Below are 18,497 nucleotides of genomic sequence, written 5' to 3' on the forward strand. Positions count from 1 at the left end.
TGGACTTCAGAGTGGGCCAGGTCTGGCAGGAGTAGGTCAGTCCCCACAAGAGGGAGTTGTTATAAAAGAAGAGGCCTGCCGTCCTCGGGTCTCTTGTTTCTTTCCTGGTTGTGTGACCTCTTACACCAGGCCACTCTCACATGTGACGCCATCTACCATGTTGTGACATAGCCAGGAAACCCTTTCCAGATTCCATGCTGTTGGACCTTCCCAGCCCCCAGACTCATGAACCAAATGAACCTCTTTTCTTTACATATTATCCAATATCAGGCATTTTGTTATAGCAACCCCAAGTGGACCAAGACAAGACCCACATGCCCAAGTGGCAGACCCGATGGGAGCTGAGCAGTGGTTCCCTCGGGTAGAACTGTCCACTCCATTGCAGTCTCCATCCAGCTGGTCCTCGTGGGTACCACTAGTTGTCCCACAGGGTGTTTTCCTTAGGAATGTTCTGCTGTGATATATAGTTTCATCTCTCCTGAGACTGACAAAGGAGGGAGGCAGCCGAGAGGCATTTAGTGGTCAAGGGTGGCGGGAAAGGATGCAGCAAGAGTGCCCAGGCATCTCCAGCTCCTGCCAGCACTGCTCTCCCACCCACGAGGCTGGAAGCGACTCTGGCAGGTCTCAGGCTGGATCCGCAGGTCCACGTAGCCTCGTTCTTTCTGCTGTGAACTTCCATCTAGAGATCACATCTGCTGCTTGTGTCCCAGATCCTTTGCCACACATTCAACAGGCAAATCTCATCCAATCACCGCACTGAGCTCTGGAATAGGAAGGATCACCCTGCGAGCAAGGTTCAGAGAGGTCAAGTCCCTGGCCCATAGCCACATAGCTTGGAAATGGCTGGGAAACTGGGCTGCAGAGGTGTTAACTCTGCTCACATGAAGCCACCCAGCTAACAGATGGCTGAACTGGGATTCTGCTATTCACCCAAAGAGGTTTGACGCCCAGGGAGGCACTGTTGGGAGGCTGTGGAGCCTTGAAGAGGTGGGGCCTAGTGGGAGATCTTTAGGTCACCAGGGGCGTGCCCTTGAAGGGAATTGTGGGACCCCAGTCCCCTCTTCTTTCTGCTGTTGCCTGGCCAGGAGCTGAGCTGTTTTGTCCCCGGTCCCCCCTGCCTCACCACAGGCCCCAGAGCCATGGAGCCCACTGACCACAAACTGGAACCTCCAAACTGTGAGCCAGATTAAACCTGCATAAGGTGGTTATCTGGCCACAGTGACGGACAGCTGACTAACCCAGGTTCCAGCGAAGGGCCACCTTGCACTGAGGCCTGGAAGTTGAGAATGGCCAGGAGCAGGGTAAACCAGGTCCCCAGTGGTATTTTTGAAAATCTGGAATTTCTGGCCTTTTGCGAGGTCCACCGGCCCCTGGTTGGCCACCCAAATGCAAACGCAGAGAGGCTATTTGTTCAGAGCTGGCCGTAGCAAGAGGGCCCACCACTGTCCATTTAGACAGCCCCGGTCACAGTCTCTAAGGCAGGCCGAGGAGGGGACAGCTTTAGAATGGGGGAAAGGGGAAGCTCAGGTGGGTGGGCTGCCGCTGGAGTGGAGGTGGGAGATGGAGGCCGGCAGCCGCTTGATAGAGTGGTCATGGATGGCGCCGTGGGGCTGGGGAAGGAGGAAACTGGCCATCGTTGCCCAAGTCCTGCTGTTTGGGGCCGGTCACTGCAGGGGTGGCTCGGTTGCCAGGCCTGACGGTTGCAAAGGCCGTGGGTCAGAGTCCTATTATCCTCTACGGAGTGGCTTGGGGCCTGCAGCTGACCTCTCTGCGGTCCCCTTGTCTGTGAGACGGGGATGTCACTAGTCTCTGTCTCAGGTGTAAATACGTCAAGTCCTGAGAATAGCACGTGGCCGCAGAGAGTGCTCAACTCATGTCAGTAACTAACCACAGTCAGATTTAACAACTCCAAGGTCATGCTCAGGGGGAGGGCACTGGCCAGGAAGGAGGGTTCCGGGTAGCTCTGGCCCCTTCTGCCCATCACATGGCTCCTCAGAGCCCCGGGGCTGGACAGGAGAATCTGGGGCTGGACTGATTTCCAAACCATCCCCAGCTCCAAGGCCACCATGTCCCACTGGGTGTCGGTGATAGCCCTCTCCCTCCTCCCTCCCCCACCTGGACCAGCTGCTTCGACACAGCAGGCTCTGCGTCCCCATTTCAGCTGGTTTCAGGTCCTCAATTTAGCCCTTTCACAGAAACCAAAGAGCAGGCGGGTGAGGACGGTGTCTGGGGAGAGGTGTCCTTGTCCCGCCACAATGGAACAAGGAGTCTCTAATCTACAAAGGATGGAGATGCATTTCTTGTCCTCCTGATGTCTGGGGAGACGACGGTCAGGGGGCCACCTTCCGGGGGAGGCCTTCCCCCTGCCTCACCCCGTGGCAGGGGGAGGGAGGGTGGGGGAGGATGAGGAGATGGGGGGGGGCAGCAAGGGTCTTTTTATTTTTTTGGTACTGGGGACTGAACCAGGGGTGCTTGACCACTGAGCTACGTACAGCCTCAGCCCCCCCCCCTTTTTTTTCTTCTTTTGAGACAGGGTCTTGCTAAGCTGCCAAGGCTGGTCTTGAACTCGGGATGCTCCTGCCTCAGCCTCACGAGTTGCCAGGACCACAGGCGTGAGCCACCGTGCCAGCTCACTGAACGTGCTTTTTATTTTTTTTTTTTAGTTGTAGTTGGACACAAATCCTTTATTTCATTTATTTTTATTTGGTGCTGAGGATCAAACCGGGGCCTCGCACGTGCCAGGCGTGTGGTCCACTGCTGAGCCACAGCCCCCAGCCCTGAAACTGCCTTTATAGGAAACTTACTCCCCCAAAAACAACTCTGCAGTCACGACCTTCATCCGTTAACGAAGGCTCCGTCCCCAGGACCTGAACACCTCCAGGGGCCCCCACCTCTCCACACTTGCACTGGGGATTAAGTTTTCAACTTTGGGGGACACACTGAGACCAAGCAGGCAGCTTCCTCATCCATAGGATACCGTGGGAAGCTGGCCAGTCGAGGTGGACCAGGAGAGTGGGGTGCTGTGCTCTGTTGTCATGTACTGGCAAGTCATTTGACTCTCTGGGGCCTCAGTTTTCCCATCTGGCAACTAAATTCACATATATTGATTCCTTAAGTCACCATGTTCTCTCTTAATATAGAACAACTTTCTTTCATATGAGGAATAAGATCAGAGAGGGTAAGTGATTTGGCTACACCCACACAGCTAGTGAACGCTTTGAGTCTGGATCTTTTGACCCTAACACTTGGACTCTTTTCACCTTTAGATTATCTTACCTTTATTTATATTATGGGATTATTATGATAGAGAAACCCCAAATAATATATATTTTTTTATACTAAGGAAGCACCATGGTTTTTTGGTTGAAAGCCAGGCTGCCTGGGTTTAACTTCTAGTTCTGACACTTATTAGCTGTGTGATCTCAGACAAATTACTCAGTCTCTCTGTGCCTCAGTTTCTCTTGTCTGTAAGATAGGAAATGATGATTATACCCATTTTCAATAGGATTGTCAGGAAGATCAAATGAATTGAAATTTTGTAAAAATACTTTCAACAGTGCCTCCTACCTAGGAAAGGTTAAGTGTTTGCTTAATTTAAAAAATAACTCAGGGTTGGGGATGTGGCTCAAGTGGTAGTGCACTCGCCTGGCATGCGTGAAGCACTGGGTTCGATCCTCAGCACCACACTGAAATAAAATAAAGACATTGTGTCCACCTAAAAAAACTAAAAAGTAAATATTAAAAAAAAAAAATAACTCAAAGCCAATCAGCCACGTGACCTTGAGCAAACACAGCATCTTGGAGACACATGTTCTACTTTGGGCTCAGCCAGTCATTTGCTCTGTGACCTCAGAAACTTCTTTTAACCTTTTTATACCTTAGTTTCCTCAATTCAAAATAAAGGGCTTGGGCAAATTCAAAACTAAAGAGCATTTTCTGAACAAAGAAATATCAAATCAAGAAAAAAAAAATCAAAACGTTTTGGGTCACAATTTCTCACCCATCAGTGTCCACCACAGGGAACACTCCAGGGTCGTGGGTGCTGCTATCCCAGCACCCTCTGGGGCCTACCCATAGGCCCTCCAGCAATGGTCTGTCCTTGCCCGGAAGTGGGGTGCCTTGCCCTTCAGGGGCTGGGCTGACCTTGCAAGTGAGCTGTGGGGATTTGTGGGGTGCTCCGGCTGGAGGTCTGTGAACTCCTGCTGCTGCTGGTCACAGGATGCTGGCTCCTGCCCTTCTGAAACCTGTTTCCTTCACAGAACTCTGTCCCACCTACTGATTAGTTAACTATTGCTGCAAAAAAACCCCAGAATCTAGAGGCTTACAACAGTTTACGATTTCTTTAGATTCTGTGGTTGACTGGCTGGTCCCTCTGCGGGTCTCACCTACGGCGTTTGTGTGGCTGTGTTCATCTGTGGGGAGGGGCCGCCGACCTCAGGTGGGGAGCAGGCAGAGTGGAAGCTCTGGGCTTAACGAAGGCCTCAGAAGCTGAGTGATCTGTTTTCTGTTGAGCAAGTCACAGGTCAGCCCTGACCCGCGGGTTCAATAGACTTGCGCGGGGGTCAGGGACGCAGTAGGTGCTGGGTCACAGCTCGGCACTATGGAAAGCGGAGCCCCCCTCTGAGCCTCAGTGTCCTGGTGCGTACAATGGGGGGCAGATGGCCTGCACCTTGGGCAGGGGGCACCGAGGATGAGTGACAGAAGCAGAGCCCCAGGCAGCAGCCATGGCCACGCACCTCCCAGGAAGGCGCCAAGGAAGCGTGGATCTGGACCCACCCGTTTTCCTAAGAGCTTTTCTCCCCAGGGCCATGCTCCCAAGTCCCCTTGGGGACCTGTGGCCTCGCCCTCGGTGCACACACAGGGGGGCTTTCTCTTTTTATTAAAGCTCGCAGAGCCTGGGGCGTCGGCCCACCAACTTCATGAGAACCACCCGGGACGCGGGGGGCTGGAGGGGACGCTGGCAGGCAGACATCTCCTTGGCCTTCCGCTGCTGTTCCTACAACACCAGATACCACCCCAGGAGGCGGGAGGTGCCAGTGTCCAGTGGAAGGGACAGGGCAGTGAAAGGAACCCTGAGGCTGTGGTGAGGGCCCCCTCTGGTCTGGGGGTTTGTTCAGAGGTGTTAGGTGGCAGGGCCCAGCCCTCAGGGACAGGATTAGAGGCCAAGGGGGCTTGCCGGTGCCCCCACTATGCCAGGGGGCCGCCTCCGACCAGGGACACTGACCCGTGGCGCCCCGCCTTGTCTTGAACTCCCCCACCTCCAGGACTGGGGCTCAGCTCCCGCTGCTCCTCAGCTGCCTGGTCTGACGTGCTGTTGTAGGAGCCCGGGGGACCAAGGCAGGGACAGGAAGGTCTGTGAACCCCGACCTCAGGACCCCAGGGAGGAATGTGTCTGCGCTGATCTTTTAATGACAGAGAAGCTCAGAGCGGGGAGGGGAGCAGCCCGTGCAGAAGCTTCCCCTCTGCCCCACGGCTCCTCCCGGGGATGGAGGCGTTGAGGGAGGCAGAAGTGGCTTCCAGAAGACTGTCACTTCAGCCAGGTACCTGTGGCAGATGCTCGGAGACCAGAGTGGCCCTCCCAGGGCAGCGGACTCAGGCAGGTTCATCTCAGCCCAGGGACTGAGGGAGCGGTTCACGTCTCCACTTAACCTGAAAGAGACATGTGGCCCCCTCACGTTCCAAAGCTGCAAAGCCTGGGCACAGAGGTGGCACTTTCTCAAGACCCAGCCCACTCTCAGGTCAGGCACGGGCACAACTGACCCTTCTCCTGCTTTCGTGGCTTGCTGCTTTCAGCACAGAGAATGGGGTGCACTGGTCCACTGCCCCCTGGGCTCGGCCCCACAACCTCCTAACCCAGGCTGGTTTGCGGGGCCAGCGCTACCCTCCTGCCCAGGGCCTGGGAGATGTGAGGTGACCGGCTAGCTTGGGCTGGCTGTTGGGGTCACCCCATCTCCCTTGAGTATAAGTGAGACTTCACTTCGCCAATACTACCCTTGAGGGCGCAGCCCTGTCCAACCCCAGGGGTGATGGAGGTAGAGGACCTGGTGGGGGACGGGCAGGGTGCTCCCCTCAGTATGGTGTCCATCAATAGGACAGGGGTGGGGACAGGTTTGGCAACTTTCTGATCTACTTGGAACGCTGGCTCCTTTTCAGCCCCGTATTCTGATCTGTCTGTAAACAATGTCCACTTCGCCCTGGGGGCCGCAGGGAGAGAGCCTTGGGTTCCAGCCCCGACTTCACCCCTGGGGCTGGCGGCCGCAGGTCCCTGAGGAGGCTCACACCCCCACGGCGCTTTTCTCGCCCTCCCTGGGGCCGGGGTCCTCCTGACTCTTCATCTCCCAGCCCCGGACCCAGGTGTAGGCGGAGGAGCCACCCAGCACCATGGCGTTGCTGGTCCACCACAGGAAGCTCTTGGTTTCTTCGAAGTAGAGCACGGCTAGCACCGTCTGGGCGCAGGCCTTGGCCGTGCCCGACACGTTGTGGGTCAGGGGACTGGTGAACTTGATCTGCAGCCCCGTCACGTAGCCGATGGCGAAGCCGAACAGGCCGCCCAGCGTCATCATCCCCCAGAAGTGGGCGCTGTCCAGCTGCGCGAAGTCCAGGAGGGCCTGATGCTCCCCGAGCAGCAGGAGCAGGGGCAGGAAGAGGACGCAGGCGTTGACGTTGTTGTAGAAGGTCAGGCGCCAGATGCTGCCGTCCACCGCCGGGAGCACCTTCTTGGTGTAGATGGCGTTCAGCGAGACACACAGGCTGGCCAGCACCCCAAAGACGGTGCCCACCAAGGACAGGGTGCCCTCGGCCTCCTCCTGGTCCACACCCAGCCAGAAGCCACCTGCAGCAGGGAGAGGGGCAGGGCGGGGCAGAGGGGGAGGAGCACCGTGAGGACTGGAGGCAGACAGCACCGGGAGGTGGAGTGGCACAGCGCCCACCGGAAGGGACGGGGCAGTAAAAGCTACCGGGAGGCCAGGAGGCCCAGGAGAAGGCACGTGGTCGGAATGTTTGCCCAGGTTCATGCCGCAGGCCTCGCCCTCAGGGACAGGGGCCTCAGGGTGGGAACAGTGCTCTTCTGCAAGAGGCCTGTGCCCCACCATGCCCGGTCAGCACAGGCACCACCTTCGGCCCAGGGGCACTGATGTCCTTCCTATCCTGAACAGACTCCAGCACCGTGGGGGACTCAGCCCCTGCCGTTCCTCAGCCACCTGGTCTGCGACGTGCTGTTGTAGGAGCCCCGGGGACCAAGGCAGGGGAGAGGGATAGACTCTGACCCCACAGTTCACAGTCCACTGTGTGGCCCTGGCCACGCCGCCCTCCCCATACCTCCTTCCACAAATCCACCCGGCCCTCTCCCCCCAGCAAAATCCCAGGGTTCGGGGAGAGGCCCGAGTGAGGCCCCGTTCCTATCCAGCAGAGGAGAACGTCCTTCCACGGACCACTGCCCAGTGCTTTAACCTGCCTCGGAAACACTGTGAAGAGGCCGTAGGATAACAACCTGCTGTGCTGGCCCTGGGCATCTGGAAGGAGCAGCTTTGGGATAATGCCACTTAGTGTTAAGGTGACCCTGGGCCAGGGCCAGGGTCTCTAGGCTTGGCTTCTTCTCCATGGACCTCATCACAGGAGCATTACGCTGGAATCACTCTGGCCTGAGGCATCTGGGGACAGTCACCCCAAGACTCACCTCCTGCTCTGAGAGCCTCCACAGCTCCCCGCTGCCCACCAGCGAGTCTGCACGGAGCCTGGGCGGGCACACTGGCTTGCTTCACCCTCCGGCCCGTCTCTGCCTGGGGTCACCAGCACCTGGATCTCCCTGCTTCTCACGGGCCTCAGTGTCCTTGCCTCACGTCTGCCCCAGAAGACGCCTCCTTTCCAGAGGGATTCTACTCACTCTTCAAGGCCAAAGTCGGCCTCTCCAGGAGGGATCCTTTCTGCCACCTCCAGCCCTTGACCTCTTAAGCCACTGGCCTGGCCTGGGCTGCTAGGCATCTGATAGACTGGTCTCTTCAGCCAGACCCCATGCTCCCAGAAGGTGGGGGCTGGGTTTTACACATGACATCTCCTGCCCTAGCAGCCAATAAGTGGGGTAGCAGGAACAGCTTGGGTTGTCAGAGACCTGACCTCCAACTGGGCTGTGCATTTCAGAAGCTGAGTGGCCTGGGGGAAGTTACTTAACCTCTCAGAGCTCCAGTTTCCTTCATTTGTAAAGATCTGGGGCACTTTCTTGATTTCCCCACTCTAACCAATCTATTCCCTTTTTTATTTTTTGTGGGTGGGGGGATACTAGGGATGGAACCCAGGATGCTCTACCACTGGGCTACCCCCAGCCCTTTTTATTCTGTTTTTTTTTTTTTTTTTTTGTATCAGGGATTGAACCTGGGGCACTAACCACTGAGCCACATCTCCAGCCCTTTTTATTCTTAATTTTGAGACAGGGCCCTGCTAAGTTGCTTGGGATTCTCCTCCTTAGAGACACGCCCCACGGAACCCAGCACCTTCCAACTCTTAACCTTGCAACCTGAGGAACCTTCCCGCGGCACCTGGCAGGTACAAGGCCTCTCTGTGGCTCCCAACTGCTGTCAAGAAAAATTCGGCTCATTCACCTGGGCCCCCAAGGCCTGCACCGCATGGTCACCCTTGAGCTCTAACTGGGCAGCCTGGTGTCAGGCAGGGCTTCCCCAGAAAGTCTGCTTAGATGGCCCCCTCCCTACTCCCCTTCCTCCAAACACCTCCTGGGTCCCCATCGCTGCTGCCCTTACCCCCTGGGCAGAGCTGTTATCACTGCCAGGCACCATGGCCAGGCCCTCTGAGTGTGGGAGCTGAGGCTACCTTTTCCAAATTTGTGACACCAAAGCCTGGCACATGCTTAGTGACCAATTAATAGCTGCTGGCTGAACGGCGGGTACGGTGGAGGTGGCTGCATGTACTAAAGGAGACATAGCTCAACGCCTGGTGCACACCCGTAGTCCAGCTTGGGAGGCTGAGGCAGGAGGACCGCTTGAGCCCAGGGGTTCAAGACAAGCCTGGGCAACAAAGGGAGTCCTATTTCAGAAAAAGGACGGCAGGCACCTATTAGGTCCCAGGCCAAGACACGCAGTCCTCCTTGTCTTGGCAGAGCCCCGGGTACCCACAGGCTGCTGGGGGGGGGGCACAGGTTGGCTACCCACTCCAGCTTAGCCGGAGCACTCCCAGCCCCCCAGCCAACTGGGACTGCAACCTCAAGGTTCCAGACCCCAGGGCACTGTCCCGCAGAGGGAGCTTTGGAGGTTCTATGTGACATGGGAGGCCAGGAGGAGGGCCTCGAGTAGTAGCTGAGACCTACTTCCCAAAGGAGGAAGGAAGGGGACCTGCAGATAGGGGCAGGTCTTGCAGCAGCAGATGCCTTCTCAGCAGCTATCTTGCCAACGGCCACTTGGGTTAGGTTACTCTGGGGACCTGGGCTCAGTTCCCTTCCGGCAAACATATTCTCCCACCAGGAGGCCCACCCCATGCCGTGTCAGGCAGAGGCAGAGACACTTAAGTGGAGACCCCTGGGGTGACAGAGAGGAGGTGAGGCCCAGAGGGAGGCAGCAGGGGCTGGGGGGTTCCCTGGGCAGGGCTGCTGGCCACTCCTCCCACGATAACCTTGCCCTTCTCTCTTCTCCCCTCTTGGGCCTAAGACACAGCAGCCCTAGGTCCAATGGCTGTTCAACCAGGGGAGAGAATTTTGAGGACAGATGGTGTGGAGGGGCCCTTCCCCCTCCACTAGTGCACGGAGTCGGGGACTCTGGGACACCAGGGAAGAGTATGTAGGCCAAATAAGCCACACGTTATGGTGCTGAGGAAAAACCCAAGCAGGTGCAAATAAAGATCCCACTCCTAGGTGGCAGAGCCTAGCAGACCGCGAGGCACTGCAGTGCTGCCCAACTGACCCTTGGCAATAAGGAAATGTTCTACGGCTTGTGCTGTCCAACACAAGAGCCCCTAGCCACATGTGGCCACAGAGCACCGGAAACGTGGCTGCAGAATCTGGTGATAACCCTTGCATAGGAGGAAACGAATACTTAAAAGTTCATTTAACCAATTTAAATGTGCACGTGGCCAGTGGCTCCTGAATTGGACAGTAAAGCTCTGGCCTCCAGTGTTCAAGAACAGAGCAGACTGGAAGCATAGGCCTGGGAGTCTGGCCAATCTGGATTTACATCCTAGCTTGGTTACTTGCCAGCTCTGTGGTCCCGGGCTAGTAAGTTAACCTCTCTGAGCTTCAGTTTCCTCATTTGCATGGAGATAGATGATCATGGGATACCATCACACACAGGACTTCTGGGCAGTTGAAGGAGATGTTGTATGTGAAATGAGAGCATAAAACCACTATCAGTAATTGTCTTCTGAGGGTCAAGTCTGAGATGATGGTATCCGGGCTAGCAAGGACAGAGGGTGATGGTGTATTTACTAAGATGCACTGTCCTCTACAAAGAGAGTGGGATGGGTACTCAGGACACTTGAGCTTTTGGGAAACAACATGCTACAGAGGTCAAGCATGTGGCCGCTTGCGTTCACATCCCAGCTTCGCCAGTGATCAGCATTGTGATCTTGAACAAGTTATTGAACTTCTCCGCGCCCTGGCTTTCCTTCTGTAAATGTGGGTTATAATCCGACCTTGTTATGAGTATTAGTTAATATGGGTAAAGTGCCTGGATATGTGTGCCTGGCACATTTTAAGAACTCAATGTCAGTCACTTTTGCTGCCGCTGTTGCTATTATTATTGCAATTATTACTCTGGCACACGCTGGGCAACTACCTTGCTACATGACCCTGGGCAGTTTTGTGTTCTTTCTGGGCCCCAGGCTCTTCCTCTCTGACTGTTGAACCAAGGGAACTAGGACAAAGGTGCCTGGAAGGGTTGGTTGCTCTTTACAGTTTGGCCCTGTGCCAGCCCTACCTATTCGGTGGGGCCCCAGCCAATCACTCACCAATGATGATGCTGCAGGTGAGCAGGGCATAGAGGGAGGTGGTCTGCTTGAGCAGCACGTAGGAGAGCAGCACGTTGAAGACGGTGGTGAGAGAGCGGCCCACGTTGTAGAAGGCCACCCCTACGTACTTGAGGCAGAGGTTATTGAAGGTGATCATGCCGATGAAGACCACCGACAGTGGCAGGACGCTGCGAGCCACCCTGAGGTCCAGGCGCAGCGTGGGGAAGTCCACAGCACCAGGGCAGCAGGTGGCCAACGTGCTGAGGCCCTTGCATAGCAGCGTGGTCACCAGGCACTGGTAGAAGGTGACGAAAATGGGGGCGTCCAGCCGCAGGGAGGGGCTGTCCAGCAGGTACTTGTTGAGGAACACCATGGAGATGGAAGTGACCCAGTAGAGAGAGACCACCAGAGCGATCTGCAGTGCCCGCAGCAGAAAGGGCTTCTCCCCGCTGCCTGCCTCGGCCTCTCCAGAGGGGTCGGGGGCACCGTTCAGCGCCATGTGCAGGATCCTGGAGCGCTTCAGGGGGGCCCTGTTCATGGTAGCAGAGGAGCTGGGTCACAGGGCGGCCAGAACGGATTCCCTGGATGACAGGGCAGGGAGCTGCTGCTTTCTGCAGGCGCAGCCCTCGATTGTCACATAGGGGTGGCCTAACGGCCTCCTTCCTCCTGGATGAAGTTCTGCTTTGGGGTGAGCACAGCTGTCCTGCTCCACCGCTGGCTCCCTCCCTGGGAGCTCAGGAGAAAGACCCTGGAGGGTGAGCCCGAGACAGCGGTGCAGCGAGGGACCGGGGCTGGGGCCTAGTGGGGAGGCGTCGCAGGGGGAAACCGGGGGAGAGGAGCAGGAGCGGCGGGGGGAAGCGCCGGGATGCGGGGCGGGGCGGGGAGAGGGCCGCGGGCCGCGTGCGGAGGCGCGCGGCGGGAGCGAGGCGTGGGCTCGAGGGCGAGGGGTCTGCGGGGAGTGGGGAGCCGGCCCAGGGCGGCGCCGAGGGCGCGCCGCGGGGTGGCGCAGGAGGGGAGCAGCGCGGGTCCCAAGCGCTCGGGGAGCAGGGCTTTGGGGATGTGGGTGGAGGCCGGGAGGACGCCAGGCCGCCGCGCGCGCCTTCCCCGGCGCGGGCTCCCGCTCGGATCGGCCCCGGAGCCTCCGGACGTCCGAGGCCGCCTCCCGGGCGAGGCGGGCCCAGGCTCATTTCCTGACACGCCCCCAGCCCCCTCCTTAAAGAGCCCGCACGCCCTGGGTTGCTCTTAAAGCCACAGCCTCCCGGAGCCCGCGCTGGCCTGTCTGACCTGCCTCTGCGCCCCAGCTCACTGCCCTGCCGCAGAGCTCTGCAGTTCACAGTCACCGAAGGTTTTTCTGGGTGCTTGAGCTTCGCCCCCTTCCTGGAGGGGCTCTACCACCCTCTCCCGCCCATCCTCACTGTTTGCTCCAGATGCTCCTTCTACTACCCATTTGGCTCCGTTCGGGTCCATCTTCTCCCTCTCAGAATCGGGATGCGCCGCAGAGTCTTGGCACCATCTCTACACCTCTTGGCCCTCTACCGAGCCCAGGTCACTTTTCCGGCCCGTGTTACGCCCTCCTGCCTCCTTTTTCACTGCCCCCAGTCCTCTACCAGTCCCTATACCCATACGGCGCCTCTCTTCAGAGCGCAGGTCATTTCTTCCAGACCTTGTTACGGTCCCCCTCCCATTTTCACTGCTCCCACTCCCTCTCCCAAGCCTGAGACCCCCAGAAACATTCCAGAGGCCGGAGGCCACACTGTCTCTTGCAGACATCAGTTCGTCAGCCCCGGTTCTGCATTCGGGACCCTTCTGGTGGGTCGATCCTAGCTCTCAGCCTCAATTCGACACCCCTTTCCTACCCCATTCGGGAAAATACCGTCCCCTCTGCCAGCCCAGCTCCCGTGCCCAAGACCGCGCTCCCGGGCTGCGAAGGCACCTGGCGCTCACCTCCTCCAGCGCACGGGATGCCGGCCTGCACTACCCTACGCTGCACCTGCAGAGCCGCACCCAGGAGCCGCACCCCAGGGAGACAACTTCCTGCTCCCGGCCGGGTCTCGGGCGCCGGCGCGAAGCCAGCCTTACCCGAAGCTAGCTTCGTCCTGCCCTGAGGCCGCGGGGCGTTATCCAGCCGATTGTGGGAGCTGGTTCCCCCGTCTTCCCAAGGCCATTCCCGCCCCCGCTACCCCGCCCTAGCCCGCCTGGGGCTCCTGGATTCTGTTATCGCGGTTGGCAGGTCCCACGACCTGACAGCATCCGAGGCCCGCCGCGCGCAGAAGGATGCGCGGATGATTCCGCTGGTAACCGTGGAGGGTTCCCCGCCCCTCCCAGGGACCAGGCCCCGGGGAAGTCAGCCCCCAGGGCGAGTTCTGTTACTGGGCCGCCAGAAGGACCAACTTCTCTCTGTTGTCGCTTTAGCCCCAACATTGAGCAGCCTGTTTCCTCTGGGCCTCAGGCCCCTTCTTTGTCAAACTAGGAAGCGGGGTGGGGGTGGGTGGGTGGGGCAGGGGCGATCCAGGGGTTCTGGCCCTCCTTGCTCAAAACTCCAAGCTTGTGTGGTTGAACAAGGAACTGTCATGTTTGTAATATTTCAAATGCCATTAAATAAAACAATTGTTCAAAAGAAAATTGCAACTCAGTTACAGATTGAAAAAAAAGATAAATGATTCATGGATTAGGGTGGCCTCCATTCTACAGAATGGGCGCTCCCATCAGGCAGGAACAGACAGTGGGTTTTGTAAAGTAGGAACAAGGAAATTGAACAATAGAAAAAAATGGTTTGGTTGACATATAAAATTACTTTAGATTACTGTGTGTGTGTGTGTGTGTGTAAGAATTAAAGCAGAAAGACCTTATTGTTCTAACTCGGTCAACTGGAATCTCCTGTTTTCAAGAAGAACTGGTCTGTTTTGGGATCTGTTCACTTGGAGTTTCATCTGATCATACTTCATTTAGCACCAGTGACTCTGGCGTGGCCCGGTGGGTTCATCCCTTGGTGGTGCAAAACCAAGGAGCAATTCCAGAAAATAAGAGTGAAGAAAGGTCAATTACCTGCAGCGAGTAGAAAGAGCAGGTAGGGTGACTCCCAAAGCAGTGTCTCTCAGAGCAAAGGAAGCAAGGGACTTTTACTGAGGAGACTTATATCCAAAATGGAAAGACTTGATATCATGGGGGGGGGGGGGCTTTCCTGCGCATGCGCAATTTCAAACCTTACGTCTTCATACGGGGTCTTATTCAAAGACAACAGTGAGGAACACCTCCTGGGTGGAGAATTTAGCATTATAATAATAATTTAGATTATAATGAGCAAAATTTATTCTAGGCCCTCTAGAAAAGGGACTATATACTTCTGGCTGGTCTAAACCTGTTCCCTGTAGCCTTCTCTGGAGGGCCTAATCTGAAGAAAAGCAACTTGAAGGATGTTAACAGTCTAAAAAGGCAGCCGCTTCCCCTCCCACAAGCATAGGTGCTTGCCCCTAAAAGTTCCTACGTAGCAGCTAGTAATTCCATTTTGGTTTGGTCTGGTCTTTTGAGGCCTAGTGTAGGGGTTTGGTCCTGGCATAATAGCATCCCATAATTTTTGTATAACACTTAATTTGTAGGTGAGATGATGTCATGTCTGGGTTTTGCTTTAAAATACTGAGCACTCTGCCAAGAGATCTTTCTTTTTGTAAGGTCAATGGAAGAAAACCAGATAAGCAACATGTTAATAATTATTGGAGCTGGGTACAGGGACATGGGGATTCATTATAAGAGTTTGATAATAAAAAGGTAAAGCCTGTGCAGTACTTTTGAGCTCTCACATGCTGACTGCACAAACCTTCTTCTGAGCTTAACAGTCCTTACAGGGCTTTGGGAAGTGGGAAGGTTACAGGGAAATAAACACCATCTGGCAGCCGCAGAGTGTGTCCCAGCTCCTCAGAGTGAGCTCTGCCAGGCCCGGACCTCTTCTACCAGCTCAGGGACACTTTTACTCCCTCTTCCTCCTCCAGGGTGGGACTTCCTGCTTCCTAGGGATGGAGTGGTCTCCACCTGGAGGATATGGGTGGTCACCTTTGGGAAAGGAAAGACTGACAGGGACAGAGGTGGTCTCCTGAGCCCCACGTGCAGAGTGCCCTTCCAGGCCACCCGTGGGAACTGTGGGCTTCTGTTTACTAAAAGCACTTGCCTGCTCATGTCTCTTTTCTTTGAGGCCGGACAGTCCACCATGACAAATAATTTCACCTCTGGAAGGTTACCTGGAAGGCTCTCTCCTTGGCACATTGAAAGAATTAATTTATTTTGTGAATGTGCCACCACCTGGAGCCTCTGGGAAGGGACACCTATTGTACAGAGGTGTGATGTTCTTCACCAAGACGGCCTGAGGATGGTCAGCACTGGGACAGTCAGGGTTCTCCACCAGCCAGGAGACCAAGAGTCTCCATCTCCACTCTCCCTCCTCACACCAAATCTGAAATTTTACCGCTCAGGTCGCTGTTGGGTTCAGTGGTAACCCAGGCCAGTCTGACAGCTTTCCCCTGCTTGGTCCTTTGGGTTCCTTTTGGGGAAAGGGGAGGTGGGGATGTTTCCTAGAGGTCCCAGCATCAGGGGCTGTGGACTCTGTACAACTATTTGCTTTTGAGTTTCCTTCAGGAAAACCGCATAAAGGAGGAAGTTTTAGGTCTTGCCAGGGGTAATTGCCCAGGGTGTGGATTTGGTGTGAGACAGAACAAAGGGTCATCCGAGTGGCAGGAGAAGGGCTGCCATAAGCCAGGAAGTAGGTCACTTGATGGGCAGTGTCCCTTTTTCTTGCCTTGGCCGGGAGCCAATGATGTTAGCAGGAGACAGTTTGCACCGACAAGGTGACCAGGGCCAAGCTCCCTGGTGCACAGGACAGTGGATCTGTACCTGCAGGGCTGAGGATTCCTGGGAACACGGTCATCAACTACTGTCCCTGAGTTCAGCAGAACTCCTGCACCTACCCTATGGGGTAGACACCACCCATTTCTCTACCAAAATTCGTTCTTCCATTCATCCAAAATAATTGGATTGTAGCTAGTGCCAAGGTTGTGCCACCGGAGACCACGTTTCCCAGCCTCTCTTACGGGTGGATGATCCAGGTGACTTTCTGGATGTTGAGGGGAGTGTCTGATTATTTGGGTTGCTACAAGAAAAATACCACGGACGGGTGTGTTTACAGAAACAGCGAACACACAGTGACTAGGAAGTCTCAGAGGAAGCTGCTGGCACAACCCCTGTCTTCTGTATCCTCACAGGGCTAGAGAGAGAGGGAGGGAGAGGGAGAGGGAGAGGGAGAGGGAGGAGAGAGAGAGAGAGAGAGAGAGAGAGAGAGAGAGAGAGAGAGAGTGACCTCACAGTAGATATTAGGGCACTAATGCCATCATCTGGGCTCTACTCTTTTTTTTAAATTCTTTTATTAATTTTTTATTTATATATGACAGCGGGATGCATGACAATCCTTATTACACATATAGAGCACGATTTTTCATATCTGGTTGTATACAAAGTATATTCACACCAATTCGTGTCTTCATACATGTACTTTGGATAATGATATCCATTACATTCCACCATCCTCACTAACCCCCTGCCCCTTCCCTTCCCCTCCCACCCCTCTGCCCTATCTAGAATTCATCTATTCCTCCCATGCTCACCCTCCCTACCCCACTATGAATCAGCCTCCTTATATCAGAGAAAACATTTGGCATTTGGTTTTTTGGGATTGGCTAACTTCACTTAGCATTATCTTAAGACCTCATTACTTCCCAAAGGCCTATTCCCAAATACCATCATGCCACAGATTAGGGTTTCAACCTATGAATGGGGGTGGGATGGGGATCAGACACAAACATGCAGTCCACAGCAGCAGGTGGTATATGCTCCTTCCCAGGTCTGGGCATTAAAACTCTTTTTGGAGGGGGTACTGGGAATTGAATTCAGGGGCACTCGACCACTGAGCCACACCCCAGCCCTATTTTGTATTTTATTTAGAGACAGGACCTCATTGAATTGCTTACTGCCTTGCTGTTGATGAGGCTGGCTTTGAACTTGTGATCCTCCTACCTCAGCCTCCTGAGCTGCTGGGATTATGGGGGTGCACCACCGCGCCGACTGAGCATTAAAACTTTATAGTTTTAATGTTTCCTCCTCCTCTTCCCATAACCTGGAAATCAGATGTGTCTATAACCCCGTCAGACCATGCAGGCAAGGACAATGTCTTCAGGGCTATGGGAGGAGTATGACAGCAAGAGCAAGAGCCCCTGGCTGTGACGCAGATCACCTGCCTTCTTTGAGGCTACTGTGATAGAGGAATCGATTTGGGTTTTTATGCAACTTTACAGTTCTGTTAGAGCAGGTAGGATTTTACCCCCACACCCAGTGGCGCCTCTATTTCTTTTTTCCTGCTCACTAATATTCCAGGTAAAATGAAACTGTTAGCTTGATCTGTCTCTCTACATCTTGCCTCTGGTCTCAGTTTCTCATCTGTGTGCAACTCCCCATCCAGCCATCCTATCCTTGTCCAGGACCCGTCACAGCACCTGCCATAGGAGGTGCCCAGTACCTATTTGTGCAATGAGTCAAAGACCAGCCATGGGTAGGGACATCTGAGGATCAGCAGCAATTTAAGAACTTCATTGAGTCTAAGCTCTAAACAGTTTATAAGGCTCCTTGCTCATCCCATACATAATTAAAAATAAAAAGTAATTCTAGACTGTAAGATTCTTGTAAGCAGAGCAAAAATGTGCTGATTTTTTCAAATTGTTATTGAAATGCTCTTTTGAAAATATTAAATTGTTTCCAGAAAATAATTTCTTTACTTTGTTGGTCTTTGTGGCACACACCACAAATTCTCTACTCCAGGTTTTGGACCAGAGAGTAAATACTTTAAACTCTGTGCTTTAGAGTCTCTCAAAACTACTCAACACTGTTACTGAAGTGTTGTAAACAAACGGGCACAGCTGCATTTCAATAAAACTTTATTAATAAAAGCAAGTAGTGGGCCAGATTTGGTTCTATGGCTCTACTTTGCAGATTCCTGGTTTACTTTGTATTAATTTATCCTTTCTTACTAACATTACCTATATTTTGTAAGTCAATGTGCCCACCTAAAATGACTGTTTTGGTCAAGAAGCAGTAAGCAGAGGATTTCTGGGAAAGTTTTTGCTTTCTGGATATAGCAACAGTATTTGTTGTTTCTTTGTCTCTAAAATGCAGAATTGAGGTCTGGAAGGGCAGCAGTAATCTTATGTCCATGAAATAAAGAATATGAAGTGGAGCTGTGTGCAGTGCCATATGCCTGACAAATCCCACAGCGTGAGCTGCGCTTCCAGGGGCGAGAGCCTGTTAATACAGCCGAAGACTCAAGGTGGAGGAGGGGATCCCCTGGCAAGCCATGAGAGATGCCCGGAATTAGCAAGGAGCTGGCTCCTTTTAACAATTAACAGTTACAAGAGCCACCACCTTTATTTGCTGCTCCGGCTTCTGTTAAGCACTTAGCTTTGATGGTGCTGGTTATCTTGGATTTTATTTTTTGTTTTTGGTATTAGGGATTGTACCCA

The 18,497-nt window shown here is 54.5% G+C and overlaps 1 protein-coding gene across 1 annotated transcript; it reads right to left on the reverse strand.

Annotated features, from left to right (window-relative positions):
• Positions 1 to 3,819: 3,819 nt before the first annotated feature.
• Positions 3,820 to 11,877, reverse strand: Slc35c1 (solute carrier family 35 member C1). Its single transcript, XM_026399150.2, has 2 exons — positions 10,945 to 11,877; positions 3,820 to 6,832 (listed from the first exon to the last, which is right to left on the reverse strand). The coding sequence occupies exons 1-2, from the start codon at positions 11,480 to 11,482 to the stop codon at positions 6,276 to 6,278; spliced, it is 1,095 nt and encodes a 364-aa protein (XP_026254935.2). The 5' UTR covers positions 11,483 to 11,877; the 3' UTR covers positions 3,820 to 6,275.
• Positions 11,878 to 18,497: the final 6,620 nt, after the last annotated feature.

This window comes from Urocitellus parryii, chromosome 4 (assembly GCF_045843805.1).
Source record: "Urocitellus parryii isolate mUroPar1 chromosome 4, mUroPar1.hap1, whole genome shotgun sequence".
In the NCBI taxonomy this organism is placed as follows: Eukaryota; Metazoa; Chordata; class Mammalia; order Rodentia; family Sciuridae; genus Urocitellus; species Urocitellus parryii.